The 16,189-nt window shown below is 41.8% G+C and overlaps 1 protein-coding gene and 1 non-coding gene across 3 annotated transcripts in view; both read right to left on the bottom strand.

The window, feature by feature from the left end:
- Nucleotides 1-15,972, bottom strand: part of LOC129671321 (bile salt export pump-like) — a 46,812-nt gene extending 30,840 nt beyond the window's left edge. The window contains exons 1-4 of one of the 2 annotated variants that reach the window (XM_055600179.1): nucleotides 15,852-15,972; nucleotides 5,219-5,320; nucleotides 3,645-3,666; nucleotides 443-494 (exon numbers count right to left, since the gene is read on the bottom strand). In XM_055600179.1, coding sequence (XP_055456154.1) covers nucleotides 443-494; nucleotides 3,645-3,666; nucleotides 5,219-5,294 — 150 coding nt within the window. In that variant the 5' untranslated portion in view covers nucleotides 5,295-5,320; nucleotides 15,852-15,972. Of the gene's footprint in view, nucleotides 1-442; nucleotides 495-3,644; nucleotides 3,667-5,218; nucleotides 5,321-15,851 lie in introns of those variants that run through there. The other variant, XM_055600180.1, reaches the window with a different exon arrangement.
- LOC129671820 (U6 spliceosomal RNA) lies at nucleotides 10,038-10,139 on the bottom strand. The gene has a single exon (XR_008719409.1). It is a non-coding gene; the product is annotated as a U6 spliceosomal RNA (small nuclear RNA).
- Nucleotides 15,973-16,189: the final 217 nt, after the last annotated feature.

Genomic DNA, 16,189 nt, shown 5'->3' with positions numbered 1-16,189 from the left:
AAGAAGAAGAAGAAGAAGAAGAAGAAGAAGAAGAAGAAGAAGAAGAAGAAGAAGAAGAAGAAGAAGAAGAAGAAGAAGAAAGAAGAAAGGTTTCCATCCTGTGCAAATGTGTGGTAGATACCTGCCTGAGCTATGGAATTTCTAAAGACTTCTCATAGGGATGGCTCTGAACGATCTGTTGCTTTGGGAGCTATTGTGAAGGTTCCCTCATTAAAAGTATAATCGCAAGTCCACTGATTCTATTCCAAGTGGCTCTGCAGATATTGGACACTGAGCTTCTAATCGCTATTCAGCATGTTACCGCACAGGTAAAGCTCATGACTGCCTGGCTGGTCACTAGAGTTAGGTCCTGTCAGTATGACTAAGGAGTTGGCACTTCCTCCATTGTATGAATAATTCACAGTTGTAAAATCAATCAAATAAATCAGCGAAGTTGTATTACCAGCTTGAAGAAGCCAACTTGACTCTCTTCACCTTTCTTGTTATCTTGTAGCCTGAGGAGAAATAAAAACAAAAACAAAAACAGGTATTTAAAGGCTGTGTTTCCAAAACTGATGAGAAGTTCTTCCTATGTGGCCCTTTTCAGAGTCATTCCTTAATAAGTATGAACTTCCCTCTGGCTGGAAAACTCTGGCCAAGCCCAGTATTTCAATGTATTTTGCACCCATGAACTCTCAACAGCTTGTAGGAGCCTGGACAAGTCCTGCACATTCCATTCAGCATTACAACATGGATGAGGGAAGGGTTCACAAGACCCCACACCTCATTGAGGACCTATAGGCAGCAATAGCAGCTGAAGAAAATGGGCTCCATTTTCTACAGGAACGAGATCCTTAGTAGATTGCCCAGTGGTCAGCCCTAGACCTGTATGTATGTAGGCAACACTAATTGGACTCAGCAGGACATGTATGTATGTATGTATGTATATTCTAGTACATATATATGTGTATGTGTGTGTCTTTAAACACACGCATGTGCTCTTGTTAACATGCTACCCATTTGTCTTTGCCAGGTGTGCTCTCTCCCAAACTGCCCTTTCTTAGATGGCCGTGTGAACAGTTACTCTAACTTCAGACTCCCACGTCTCCTCAGCAGGCCCTTCTCTAGCGGAGATCATTAAGATTTCAAGAACATCTGCCCTGCCACGCACATTCCATCTTCTATCATCACTTCCAATTCACTCTTTATTTAGAAAAAAAGAAAAAAAAAGGTTATACACTCTCAGTAGATACGGTACATGTTTTCTTTTTTGTTTGTTTTCTGTTTTGGCAATGTGTTTTCTAAGTTTATAGTGTTTATTTCTAACTCCCCACTAATATACCCTCCTCATGAGCCTGGGGGGAAATTTACTACAATTATTCTGCTAAAGGAACACAGCAAGAAAATGACTCCTAATGACATATCGCTATACCCATAGGCCAGAGCATTGCTCAGCCCTCATCAGAGGAACTTCTTCTTGTAGTTGATGAGACCCACAACTGGAAAACCTGCAATTGGAAGAGACTTTGAAGCTCTCATTTCTAAATGAGATGTCTTCATCAAAGCCCTCCCCTCAGGCTCAGAGATTTATGTAGAAGAGGAAGCAGAAAGATTGCAAGAGCCAGAGATGATGGAGAACTCCAGGGAATACAGCACATGTGAGCTCACAGAGGCTGTGTCAGCACACACAAGACAAGACAGGGTCCCAGCCCTGAGAGGAAGAAGTGGACAGGTCTCAGCCTTGACCAAGAGGCTATTGCAATTGATACCTACTAGTGAAGGAGAAATCCATTTTCTCCAATGGACTGTCACTGGGTATATCAACCACACTCCAGAGCAAGCCCCATGCCCAGAAGGAGCTGTAGAGGAATTTCAAATCAGACAAGGCTGCTTTGGCAAGAGAACACATCCAAAGACCTTCTAGGTCTGTGTGACCCAGCTGGAATACAAACACACCTTTAATCCAGGAGGCAGAGGCAGACAGATCTGAGTTCAAGGCCAACCTGGTATAGAACAAGTATCAGGTAAAGAAAAGCTTAGGTCCAGGTGTGGTGGTGCATGCCTTTAATCCCAAAAAAATGAAGGTAAAGTTAGTTTGTAGAAGGAAGCACCCATATTTGAAAGTGATGTCTAATTGAGTGGTAGAAACAATGATGAATCAGAGAAAGATTTGACAGAATAAGATAAGCCCAACTCTCATGAGAACATGAGAGGGAGGAAAGGAAAGCTACATAAGGGAGCAACAGAGAAAATGAGAGAGAGGAGGCAGTTTTACCAGGAGAGTTTTAAGGAGAGAGGTTGAATGAGAGAATAAGCTAGACACAGGTGGAGACAGAATGAGCCAGAGAATGAAAAGTAGCCAGAAGATTAGAAAATATTGCTAGATTTAGTTTGAGGCCAAGCAGAGCAATTCAGAGGCTGAGAGAAAAGTCAGACTGAAAAAGTCAGCTGGGAGAGGAGTCTGAGCCAGAACACCTGGGTTGAACCAGCCAGCTTGGAGCTCAGAAAGAAGAAGAAAGGGTGAGCTTATTAAACAGTAATCCTCAGAGGCTGAAAACATTCTAGGCCTAGGTTAGATTTTACAGAGGCTAGACACTTCCAGGACTAGGCCTAGGTTAGCAGACAGAGGCAGTAAGCCTCTTAGACAACAAATGAATCAGAAGAATAAAAGTTTTATTTTGCAAGTAGCTGACTGACACAAAATTAGTCCCATGAGTAGTCATTTGTTTTTATTTCTTTTTTATTTCTTTTATTTTGTTTTGACAGTCTTTGTCTTATTGGGATTTGTTTACTTTGATTTTCATTTTTTGTGGTTTTTTTTGGGGGGGGGGAGTGTGGTAAAAATTAGAGGGGAAAAACCATCCTCCTCAAGGTGAGGGAGTTTTACTTTATGTTTCTTTCCTGCCCTCCCAACGGGACTCTCTGGGGCCAGGGTCACCTGATTTCTTCTAGCAGAGTGATAATCTCACTCCTTCTGCCACCTTCTTCTGTCGTGACATACTTCAAAGTTCTTAAACCTCTGCCTCCCTCCCTGTCAGGAACTCACACGGTTCCTCTGCTCTTATGCACACCCCTGTAACCCTGCCTCAACACTGGCTTACATGTGAGCTCAAGCAAGAGCTGAAGAGAAAGTGCCAGGGATTCAATTTGGGGTTCCTATCAGCCACCTCTGGAGGTAGGGTGAAGCTGGAGGACCTCCTTGCACTCATGAAGTCACACTTCTTGTCCAGCTCTTTCCTGTGTCTTTGGGCTAGAAGCTCTGTGGTGGACTGGAATGAAGGGGAGGAAGTCTGGCATCATCAGGAAGGGCTGTTCCACATGCTTTGAAGAAGAAGAAGAAGAAGAAGAAGAAGAAGAAGAAGAAGAAGAAGAAGAAGAAAAAAAAAAAAAAAAAAAAAGAAACCAGCACTTTGGAAGCAGAAACAGGCATCTCCTCGTCTGAGGTCAGCCTGGTCTACAGAGAGAATTCCAGGACAGCCAGGGCTACACAGAAAAACCCTATCTTGAAACAAACAAAGAACAACCCCCTCTCAAATAAAACTCTCTAAAGAGAGAAGAAGAAAGCCTTTTACACACCATGCCTGGTAAGTAATGTGTATGAAAATACTCTGTATTTTCTGAAATCGTTCTAGAAAAGATGCTGTGTTGTTGAAATGGTCACTCACCTTGATTTCTTATCATTGTTATCTGTCAGGATGAAAACAATGTATAAAGAGGTCAATAATCATGTCAAAATGCAACACCGTCGCAACCATTAGTCAGTCAAAAGCATTTCTGTGAAGTGCTTTTATTCATAAAATATTATAACATAATTGCTGCCTTTCTCTCTCTTTCTCTATCACCTCTCCCTGTTTCTCACTCCCTCTCCTCCCCCTACTGCTGCTTTGACCATATATTTGGATTTTTCTCCATACCTTAAATTTTTGTATCTTTTGAATAGCAAAAGAAAGTTATTGTTGTTGTTGTTGTTTTCCCTTTTTGAGACAAGGTCTCTAACTCTGTAATGCAAACTGGCCTGGAAACTACATAGTCCACTGTGGCCTCAAACTCAGACTCATGGCAACTCTCCTGCTTCAGTCTCCCAAGGGCTGGAATTACAGATGTGAGCCACTGTGCCCGATGAAAATCACCATTTATAAATTAGCCGGAGTGAATGTGATTGTTTAAAATTATCTATTAAAATGGAAATTAATTTATCACTTGATTCCTTAGAAACATCAAAATGCATCTGTTTAGTAGATCACAAATGACTGTAAGATCTCTTTACTACTTCATCACTGTCAGAGTCCCTAAGATGGAGCTACATGTTATTTTTGTTAGCACGTGTAGAGCAAATGTCAGTAGGAAATGGAAGTGGGTGTCTACAGGACATAGGGAAACCGCAGAGAAGAGAACCCTAAGGAGTATTTGCTGTCGTGGCCATCATTTCCTGGTTCCCATGACATTTTTAATGCAATTGCAGTAGACTAAAGAGACATTACAGTGTAAATATTAGGGCTTAAGGTTGAGAAACGGAGGGCTGGAGAGATGGCTCAGAGGTTAAGAGCACTGTCTGCTCTTCCTGAGAGATCTTGATTTCAATTCCCAGAAACCACATGGTGGCTCCCAACCATTTATAATGAGATCTGGTGCCCTCTACTGGTATGTACCCATACATGCAGGCAGAGTCCCGTATAAATAATAAATAAATCTTAAAAGAGGAGAGAGAGTTGGAAAACTGGATCAGAATCACGATTCCATGAATCATTACTCATGTGATTTTTACCAGCCTTTAAAAAGTTAGAGAAGTCTTAATTTCTCTATCTGTAAAACATAGAATCATATGATTTAGTCAATGAATGGCAGCATAGAATCAGTGTTCGCAACAAGCCAGGGGCCCTCCCACACCATCTCATTGTTGTGTTTGGATGGCCTGTTTCACGAACAGAAACCCTTAACGATTACTGTCCCTGCGGCGATCCGGTCATCCCTAATGCTATGGGGTAAAGGTACTACAAGGATCAGGGCTGAACAACGCTACTCTCGCTAGGCAGGAGGTGCTCCCGGGAGATGCACTCCAACCCAGGACTTCCAGGTGTGACATGGCACGCATTCTAGAGAAAGCCCTCTGCGTGCTCAATAAGAGCTCCCCATGAGGCAGCAGGTTTTTCTCCGCTTCCTGAAACCTCGCTTAGGCTTGTCTCACCTTCGTCTTCACCTGGCTTTGCGCAAGCGTCAAGGAAATGCAAAGGCCACTTACATGATCCATCCGACTCAAAAGCATGATTCTCCTCTCCAAATTTCTTCACACTGCGAAGAATTACGGAGTCAGACATGGTGTCTGCAGTCTGTGCTCAACAACCTAGAAAATAAAGCAGTTGCTGCAATTACGATGTATTTTCTCTTTAACAAAAGTAGCCAAATAAGCAAGTGACTTGGTCCAAGAAACAAGCTTCCGAAGTCAGTCTCAAACAAAAACAGATTTTTTTAAACTTATTTATTCATTTATTTAATCACTTTACAGCCTAATCCCAGCCCCTTCCCTCATCACCTCCCAGTCCCACCCTCAAGCCCTGCATCTCTGTTCCCCCTTTCCTTCTTCTCAGAGAACGGGGAGGGTGGCCGAAGGGGTACCTACCCACCTTGACACCTCAAGTCAGAGCAGGTCTAAGCATATCCCCTCCACTGAAGCCAGACAAGGCAGCCTGACCAGGGGAAAGGAATCCAAAGGCAGGCAACAGAGTCAGAGATAATCCCTCCTCCCATTGTCAGGTGACCCACAAGATAACCAAGCTGCACATCTGCTCCAGCCCAGGCATGTTCCTTGGTTGGTGGTTCAGTCTCTGAGCCCCCCTGGGACCAGGTTAGTTTATTCAGTTTTGTGGAAGAGTGGGAGGAAGAACTGAAGGAGCTGCAGGGGTCAAGGCTACCAAAAGCAGATCTTTTAATGAACAAGATTACATATTAGGAAAGATAAATGGAGAACTGGATTGGAGTCATAATTTCATTCATTGTTACTCAGCTGACCATCCAGAAGAGACAGGCCTAGACAAGTGGTGGCCTGTGCCTCTGCCAGATCATCCACGCCCTCAAAGAGCCACCAGGAGACAGAAAGAAGTAGAAGGACATTAAACAACGTGGAAATGTCACTTTTGATGAGGAATGTCAGCATTCCTAGCAGATGCGGCCCCAGTCTTTAGCCAGAGAACTTTCTGGAAATATTAAGGAGATCCTGGGCCCCGCACAATCTGTGGGCTGCAGTGTGGATGGGCCGCCACCCTCATGACATCACAGATGGCATCAACAGCGGTACAGTGGGATGCCCAGCTGGTTAAGAGGCAATGGGAGAAAACAGTTCAATAAAAGAGCATTTGCTTATAAGAAAATGGTTTTCTTTAGTTGTTGGGTAAATGATGATTGTTTTTAAATTTATTTGTTCTATTTATCTGTGCTTTATTTTAAACAAATTATCATTATAGTGTTAAAAGAACAAAAAAATTGATGGTATTCTTTTTGTTTTTTTTTTCAAGACAGGGTTGTGTGTGTGTGTGTCTTGGCTGTCCTAGACTCTCTGTAGATCAGGCTAGCCTTAAACTCACAGAGATCCACCTGCCTCTGCCTCTCCTAGTGCTGGGATCACAGGTGTGTGCCACCATGCCCAGCAACTGATGGTATTCTCTTTTTTCATTTTTTTATTAATTAATCCAATTTACATCTTGGTTATAGGCTCCTGCCTCTCTCCTCCCAGTCCCCCCTCCCTCCTGCATCCCCCTACCCTATTCTTCAGAAGAATAGGGGAGCTCCCCTACCCAGACACTCCAGCTCATCTATTCACATGAGGACTGAGTTTGTTCCCTTCCCTGTGGCCTAACCAATGGGATTCCTAAGCATAGTTGGTATACTAACACCCAAGTCCTTTCTGATAGTGTCAGTGGTCTGTTGTAAACAGAGCCCCAGGGGAAGATGAGTCTAGCTGGAACCAAGGAAGCAGAGAAGGCACTGAATAAAACATGAAGTTAGGATTAGTTTTGATCACAGCTCTCTTTATAAATTTTCTCTGCTTCAAATACATAGCAACGATAGGCATCATTTTTTTTAAAATGAAATCAGACTCAAGACAATAAAAATAAATGTCTCCATGAACAGTCAGTAGAAGATAAGGGAACACACCAGTTGGTATTTTCACTGTAGGTTCTAGATACAGACAGGGGTGTGAGAGTTTAGCTCCTGAAAAGACTAACAGTTTCCACACCAGACAGAGGAGCAAAGAATGCCTTTCCGTGGGAGGCTACAGGATTATGAACCTTTTGCACAGTTGGGAAGCCCCTGAACACTTGCTCCCAAGTATTACCTATGGAGTTATAGCTCAAGATGAAATGCATGAAGGTTATATAAGGAGATGGTGGTATATACATTAGATATACACATACACACGCATACATATGTTTGTATACAATTATATCTGCATATTATACAGATAAAAGAGTTGAAGGCAGACTTGGGAAAAGCTCCTAACTTCACCTAATTGGAATCACTTGGGATGGAAATGACAGATACAATAATTAAAGGAGTGATTGATAGCAATTTTCTAAAAGTAGTGATATGATTAACAGTAGGTTTTATTTTGTGTCATGCATGCCTTGAAGGCCTGGCCCCAGTGCAAACAGTGTTCAGTGATGGGGCTTTGGGGAAAGGGTTAGATAGTGGAGATTCTATCTTCATAAACGGATTAGTCCATTTCCAGATCCAGAATCTGAATATCCTATTGGGAGATGACGACGGCCCTGGATGGCGAGTCACTGGGAGCATGCCCTGTCTCCCTCATGCATCTTTCTTTGCTTCTTGGTCACTACAGGGCAAGAAGTACCATCCTTCCCTCATTCCCACCACCGTGATGTCCAGCCTTGTCTCAGGCCTCAAGTAACAGAGTTAGCCAAAACCATGCTCCAAAACTAAACTTTCTCCTTTTTAAGTTGTTTGTGGAAGGGATTTTGTTACAGCAACAACAGCTGTCAACCACTCTAACAGCTGATCAGCATAAACAAAAATCAGCCGATGGACAATTTATATCAAAAGAGTAGAGCATCAAGAATAACTACAGCCTGTCCTCAAATCTATGAAATATATTACTCAGTGGAAATAACAGACTGACAATGTTTTGTTATCAATAAGTGATAATAGAAAACAGCAGGTAAACATCTTCAAAGTGCTGAGAAAAAAAATAACTTTTAACCTAATGATTTATACTGAGCCAAAAAAATACCATTCCTTGCATATTCTGAGGTTGAAAACCAAGAGGGTTTTCATTCACAAACCCAAGCAGCTATTACAGGATGTACCTCAGAAGAAAAGAGTATCCAGGAAGGATCATGAAAAACAACCCAGCATGAACACAAGAACTAACAGAAAACCTCAGTATAATCCATCGAGGCACGATATGGAGTTTAGCCTGTTACATTGCAAAGGAACAAAAATTAAATCTATGAAATAATAAGGTAAGATGTTCAATGTTTAGATGAAGAGTGTTAAGCTTATTCTCAAAGATATCTATTCCCAGATGTTCCAGTAATTATGAAAAGTATCTATAGATGAACATCTGATTCAAACTACCAGGATAAACTTGAAAGTCATACTCAACGAATAAAGACAGGGATGATACCCTCTGCGGTATATTATCTGTTTCCATTTGTGTATATGAAATATCCAATATGGCCAACTAGTAGAGACTGTAAGTGAGGGTCTAAACCTGGACCAATTGTAGACGGGAGATCAAGAAGGAGGAACTGGTAATGAAGACACGGTTCTAATGGGGATGAGCCAAATCTTCAGATATTGAATTGCAGGGGAGGTAGCATAGTCTATTGATACACTAAAAACTAGTGTGCTGTACCCTTCATGCAGATGAAGCCCAGGCTATGTGAATTATGCCTGCCTCAGGTGGCTGACATGCACACAGAACACTCAGAACGAGAAACGCCACACCAGAATCACAGACAGTGACGGATCCTGGTGCTTAGCTAGCTTTTGCCTCTTTTTGTACTTTAGGACCTAAGACCAGCAAGTGGTGCCACCATCCTTTAGAATGGGTCTTCCCATCTTAACTAACCTAATCAAAAGATTTCTTCACAGGCATAAGCAGAGATATTGAATCTGGACAATCCCTTCCTCACAAATAAGCCCAGGGGCTTATCTGATCGGCAATGATTTTGTATCTTGTCAAGTTGACAATAAACTATCCCAATTAGGAGTTTTGATAAGTTATTTAACAGTGATATATGGAATCTGAAAATAAAAAAATAAAATATACATTTAATGCCTAGGAGTGATATAGCTGGATCTTGAGGTAGTACTATTCCTAATTTTCTGAGAAAGCACCAGACTGAATCCACCTAAAAAGATATCAAAGATTTCATAAATGCACATAATTTTTAAAGGATTAATGAATGAATGCCATTCTTCTTAAGATGCTTTAAAAAACAAAGTTCAGGGGCTGAGGATGACACCCATGATAAAGCACTTGCCAAACAGATAGAGGCTCTGGGTTCAAAACTCACAGTAACAAAGGGAAAAGGGGATTTCAAAATTAGTAAGATTAAAAAAAAAAGATAAAGGAAAAATAGAGATGACAGAGCAATTTAAAAGCTATTCTTTTCAGATAGGCAAACAGCTCAACAAAGCATCTCAAGAATACTTACACAAGTCACAAGTAAACAATAAAAAACTAATAGGCAGAAGCAGACAGAAAATGTTTAAATCATAATCAAACACTGTGTGTAACTTCATGGTAATAAACTTGAAAACCAGGACAAAACTCTTTGAGAAAAGGTATGAAGAGAAAAACATTCTGTTCAGAAGAAAATTTAAAAATGTAAAACTAATAATTATTAAGGATATTTATTCAGTTCCTCCCTTCTGAAAAAATAATCCAATAGACTTAGGTTAAACTTTAAAGACCGAGTAATTACAATATTGCATATAACCTGGCTTTTTATTTACAGATTTCTAAAAGTACCTTTCTGTTTTAGTTAACCTGTGCATTATAGAAAACAAAAATATGAGAAACAAAAAACAGAGTCATCAAAAATATGGAACGCTTCACAAATGTGCGTGTCATTCTTGCTCAGGGGCCGCTCTAACCTCTGTACTGTTCACGTTAGCATATACGCGGCTGCAGTGAACACTATCAATTGTTTTGTTAATAGTAACGTAGAACAGCTACTGGACTTTTCATAAGGCAACTTTAACCTTGACATCAGAAAGAAAAAAAAACATTATAAGGAGAAAAAAATAGACTCATAAGAAACATGATTTTAAAGAGCTAAGATACACTAAATGTAATCCAGCAGTTTACAAAATGCAACGAAGCAAGGCTGATCTGGAGCATGCAGTGATTATTTAGAAAGACAAGTGTTTATTTTAATACAGTCAGAAAAAGTATTTGATATAATTAATATCAAGTCATGGCTTTAGAAGACCTATAAAGTTGGAAGAAAGAAAAAACAAGGTTTTGCAAACATAACAAAGAAATTTTGGGTCATGGTCAGAAATGGTACTAACACCACTGGCCGAAACACAGGCACGGACTAAACTCCAATAGTACAAAGGGCAGTGAGGATGGAGGGAGAGCTCTCTTTGGTACAGCTAATGAAAATATAGGCTGATTGAACAGCTTTGGAGAGCGAATTGGAAATAAGGAGAAAGACTAAATATGTTAATGGTAGGTTGCAGAATATCCTATTCTGCTATTTTCCCTAATAATTTCAAAAACAATTAAAACTAAAATGGCATTTAGTATAAGCCAGGGATGTTCTTTACATATGCCTTTTCTTTAACTCCTTCGAAGAGGGGCTGGGAAGAAGACTCAGCAGCTAAAGGTGTTTGCCACCAAGCCTGATAATCATACTTTGATCCCCAGAACAGGACAGTAGAAGAAGGGTATTGAACACACACTCTCAGGGCCTGGGAGGCAGGGACAAAAACCAACCAAGCAACCAACAAATTATTAAGCGTGGTGGCATACACCTTTAATTCCAGCACTCTGGAGGCAAAGACAGGTGGATCTCTGTGAGTTTGAGGGCAGCCTGGTCTACAGAGCAAGTCCAGGACAGCCGGAGGGGAAAACCAATAATAAAAACAAACAAACAAACAAACAAACCCCAAAACAAGACAAGACAACAATAACAACAACAAAAACATTAAACTCTTGTCTCAGTGGGGTGATGAGTACACACCTTTAATCCCAGCATAGGTAAGTGAGTTGCTGTGAGTTTGAGGCCAGCCACATCTACAGAATGAGTTCCAGGACAGTCAAAGCTACACAGAGAAGCCCTGCCCAGGAAAACAAAACAAAACAAAACAGAACCCCAAATGAATAAACCCTTGTCTCCTGAGATGGAAGCTACCTCTTTCCACATTTTCCAGACCCTGACTCTAAGACATGAAGGGATTGAGCTACATCCTAAAAAGCACAGGTTGGTAATGGGTGGAGCCTAGATTCAAACTCACATTATATGAGAGACATGTGTTTGCATGTTTACTGCAGAACGTCTTTGGAACCAAAAGACTGAAGAAAGTATAAATGAAAAAGAGAATGAGTCCAGAATAGGTGTACACAGTAAAGGAAGCAACTAGAGGAATCCAGGAGAAGTAAGGATTGGAAAGAGAAAGACACATAGTAAATTCTCTCTCTCTCTCTTCCTCTCTCTCCTCCCTCTTTTATCTTCTTTCCATCCCTATCAATCTCTACTTTCCCAGATTCATAATTTTGTGTTGTGTTGTGTGACCTATCTATTTTAACCAGGGCCATCTGTGGGACTATTGGACTGGAACTATCCACTGGAGCCTTGGGGGTGGGGGGGAGCAGTAGATGCTGAAGGCAATGATTCCCCATCTTCCTGAAGCATCAGTAGCAATTAGTGAGGGGTGGGTTTCCTTGAGATCAGGGAGACAAGTTTTTTTTTGTTTTGTTTTGTTTTTTTAATTCAGTCACCAAGTATTTTTCCTAACCCACTAATTCATTTAAGAAGTTTCTTTCTACCACTGGGCATGTCTTCAGTAGGATTGAGAGGCCAGAGTGAAGTGCCTTCCCTCAGATTTGGGAATTTTCACAGGCCCTGCTGTTGCTGGCTGCTCCACTATATTTTTGGACTCAGGGTACAATGAGAGCTGGTGCAAAGTCTCACTCATAGCTCTTCCTGGCCTGGAACTCACTATGTAAACACAAGGTGGTCTTTAACTTGCCCCCTTGAGTGCTGGGATTATAGGTACGAACCACCAACCCAATCGTGGTTTTCAAACATATCTCTGGGTCCTGACTAACTCATCCTAACTCCGATGTGCTGATACTGGTAATATCCACAAGAGGAAAGAATGTGAGCTCCTTTTGCCCTTTACGCTTTTACACCTAAACCCCTCATTCCACACCCACCCCCAACTCTGCCATTCAGGGTCCTTTGCAGGCAATTCACTAACCGGGATTCACTCTCCCACTCCAGCCCCTCAGCAATCCCACATAGGAGGGTTTTGTTGTTGTTGTTTTATAGTTTGTGTCTTTCTGGACACTCATAGAATTCATTTCTGTGATCTTTATGTTATTATGAAAATGAAATATTCTCAAAGACAAAACTTTATTCCAAGCAGGGGTTTCTATGCTCATGACATCATCAATGTCCTTCAGCAAAGACTACCATGAACATAAGTAAAAGCCAACAAGTTGAGTCAGAGGGGAGGTCACATTGGTGGTCATGAGGTATCTCAGTAAGAAACTATTTTTGAAAAAGGTCCTGGTAGAGAACTTTAGCTTCCAATAGATCAGTTGAAGGAGGGCCCAAGAAGGTGAGAGTTTGTGCTAAATAGATGCTGTCAAAAGTTGGGAAGCTTGATGATAGGTAAAGAAATACCACTCACTCGTGTTCTGTATTTTGCTGTAAAATTATTAATTGTTCCTGTGCTATTTAATTTTATTATGTATGCTTCAGAGTAAGTCAGAGGTTAGTGCTCTGAGATTGCTTATGGCTAATAGGAGAATAACAGAGCTTCACTGAAGTGATAGACCAGTTCCTGAATTGTCGGAGGATGTTTTTTTCTTTTTCATCGTCACTTTGAACTACATAATTCTATTCAATTCTTGACATATTTCACAAGGCACATGGCTCCAGGGCCAAAGACATCCACCAGTTTTTCTGTGAGAATTGTAAGGTGCTGCCAGAATCTCTGGGTAGCTCAGCCAGCACAGGCATGATGTTTGGAAGCCATTGTGTTGAAAATTTTAATGATGTCAGGTCATAAAGACACCGAAGAATTTATAGTGCTAAGTGTGGAGAAAGTACACAGAAAACCAGAAATTAGTAGGAACAATAAATGAAGATCTTGTTTAGAAAATAGTCTAAAAAAAAAGTTAGAATAGGTTGTTTGATGGATTGCCTAATACCATTACAATGTAGAGGGCAACCAGTCTGTATTAGACCCTGTCTTCAGCCACTGGCTGACTTAGGAAAGATTCTGGAAAAGGTGTCCAGCAATCCTAGGCCATATCTCTGTTAGTCTCCAAAACCCTTGAAATCCTGTTTTCAATAATAAACAGAATAATAAATAATAAACCTTAGTTTGAAGGTTTCTTGAGACTGTACTTCCCCCTTCAGAGGAGTTTGTTTGTTTTATTTGTTTGGGGGATTCTTTTGTTTTGTTTTTTTTTTTCCTTTATCAACAGAAACGGTCACAATATCTCTGAATCCTTCTTCAGCTAATACCTTATAAAGCTTACTTAGCTCCTAAACTATTTTATCCATTGCCAAAAGCTATAATCAGAATTTCTTAATAATCTGCAAGAATAAAAATTTTAAACCAATACAACAGAATTCACCGCTGAAAACAAGACTTAATGCTATTTGCTTTTCCTCTGATATATATATATATATGTGTGTGTGTATGTATGTATGTATTTTTGAACTATTTTTATCTCCCCTAAATCCCTCAGGAAAAGACTGAGACTTTTCAACGTCTTTCAGAAAAATCAATTTTCCGAAACATCAAAAGATCTAGCCATTTGAAGCAGGAAATCAAGATTGCTACGTAGTGGTTGGTTGACTTGGCTACTTAGTAGGAATCCTTTGAGAGGACTTGTTTGCCCACAAAAACCCCAGTGTCTAATATATATATATATATATATATATATATATATATATATGTCTCTGCTCAACAAGCGTGACGTTTCCTTTTGATAAAGGATGGACTCTTACCACCTCAGAGGGAAACACTGAAGCCCAGTGCCCTGATGGTAAGTGGCAGGCACTGATTTTTCATATTTTATCAGCCTGCGGAAGAGCACTGTTGAGCAGAAGGGCGGAGACCAGCATCCATGTGTGTTGCCTGGGAGAACCTGGGGCTTGATAGCATCCAGAGAAGGGTCTGTAGGAGGGGCCCTGCAGATCCCACAGACAGACAGACGCAGGGTCCCGAAAGCCATGAGGTGCGGGGCGAAGATCCTGGAGCACAAAAAGTCAGTGTGCGCCAGTTTCTTGCGCACACCTCATGGTGGGCACTGTGGCTTGGTGGAGACAACAGGTCAGAGCAGCAGATGGATGCACTGAAGGCCCTGGTCCTCGCTAACAACTGGCCGCTGGTATTGCAGAAGGGAAGGGGCAGGGGAAGAAGGGGGGGGGGGGGGGGGGGTGTGAGAAAGGGAGGGAGGGGGGAAGGGAGCAAAACCTGACTCTCAGAAGCTGGTTTCAAAATGAAGAATCCTAAAATACCACTGCAATAAGAGCAACCAGCCCACTGCCTTCTATTTCTCTCTCTCTCTCTCTCTCTCTCTCTCTCTCTGTCTGTCTCAATCACAATTTTATTACAGTCATTCATTTTCAAATTGTCTTTGTTTGTGTCACTGAGTATCTCTGACATAAACTGAATGTCCCTCTCTGGCTTTTTACAGAAAATCCTTCCGCGCTGTGCGCCTTCCCATTCCGGTACCACGGCATCAGTCTTAGAATAGTGATAAAATTCTCCAGGATGTTATTTCCCAACTAAAATCTTGCCTAGAGCATCGTCCTGTAACCAGCGTCACCCTCGTGGAGCTTCTGGAGTGAACAGAAGGTGGGTGAGAGATTCGTGAAAAACTGCGGGGGTGATGACCGCAGGTGAAGGGGAAGCACGGGCACCAGCGTGGGGAGACTCTGGAATGAGCGCGTTCACCATGAATTTGTCCTGGAGAGAAACCCAGAGCAGACAAGGGAAGAGGGGAGGGAAGGCAGGAGCGCATGGAAGTCCCAGACCCCAGAGACAGAGCCGGGGCAGGAGCTGAAGACCGCCAGTGGGGCCTGGGGAGCGCCCTACACCTCTGCCGTGGGTCACTTGCTTCCATGTTCTCTTTAGCACTGGGGATCTGGGGCTTTATCTCAAGAACAACAGAAGCTGACGAAGGGTTTCAGGCAAGAAACGAATAAGTCATGTTTTAAATTTAGGCTTGGGATTTTGTGATTATTAGTTCCAACAGGATCAGGCTTTTATAATGCCAAGTTTAAAAGGCATCCTTCTGGCAATTTTTTACTTGGGGTGATCTCTTTTAAAACCTATTCACCCATTTTTTACCACACACACACACACACACACACACACACACACACACACACACATTTTCGAGACAACCAATATACAAAATAGCATTGCTGTAAGACAGTCACCAGGCCTGGATATAATTCCAAGAAGTCAGGCATGCATGCTCACATCTGCCCAAGCACTGCAGCCTTATCGTGTGACAAGGAGAAGCTTTTGGTAAATCTGAAACACAAGTCCCATAAAGATTTAACCCCTCCGCCCCCATGAGATTAAACCAACAAAACAAAACAGACTTGGCAAGCAGAGACTCATAATGCTACAGGCAAATGCAAGTCACTCACCTATGGCTGTGAACTGGAGGAAGCCAGGAGAAGCCAGAGGCCTCACGGTGCAGAGTCAAGGTGGCACGCCTCTTCCCAGCTTCACTCTTCATCGTAATAAAGCACTGACAGAAATCAGGCTCTTTGCAGAACACTGTCTGTTTGCTCATAGGTCAATGGCCTAAAGTCCCAATCTATCACAGTTCAGTGACATGAGTGGAGAGGTCAAACATACCCAAAGTGGTAACCCCTAAACCAGAGTCCACCGGGAGCCCTCCAGAGGTGTCAACAAACTTCAGAAAACTTTAGAAAATGCTGCTTTGCCTTAGAATGAGGCCTATTGGGAGACAGCCTGGCAA

Source organism: Psammomys obesus, unplaced genomic scaffold (genome assembly GCF_907164565.1).
Source record: "Psammomys obesus unplaced genomic scaffold, mPsaObe1.curated_primary_1811, whole genome shotgun sequence".
NCBI classification, from domain to species: domain Eukaryota; kingdom Metazoa; phylum Chordata; class Mammalia; order Rodentia; family Muridae; genus Psammomys; species Psammomys obesus.
Note: the sequence above shows the minus strand (reverse complement) of the source record. Positions and strands in the feature narration are given on the sequence as shown.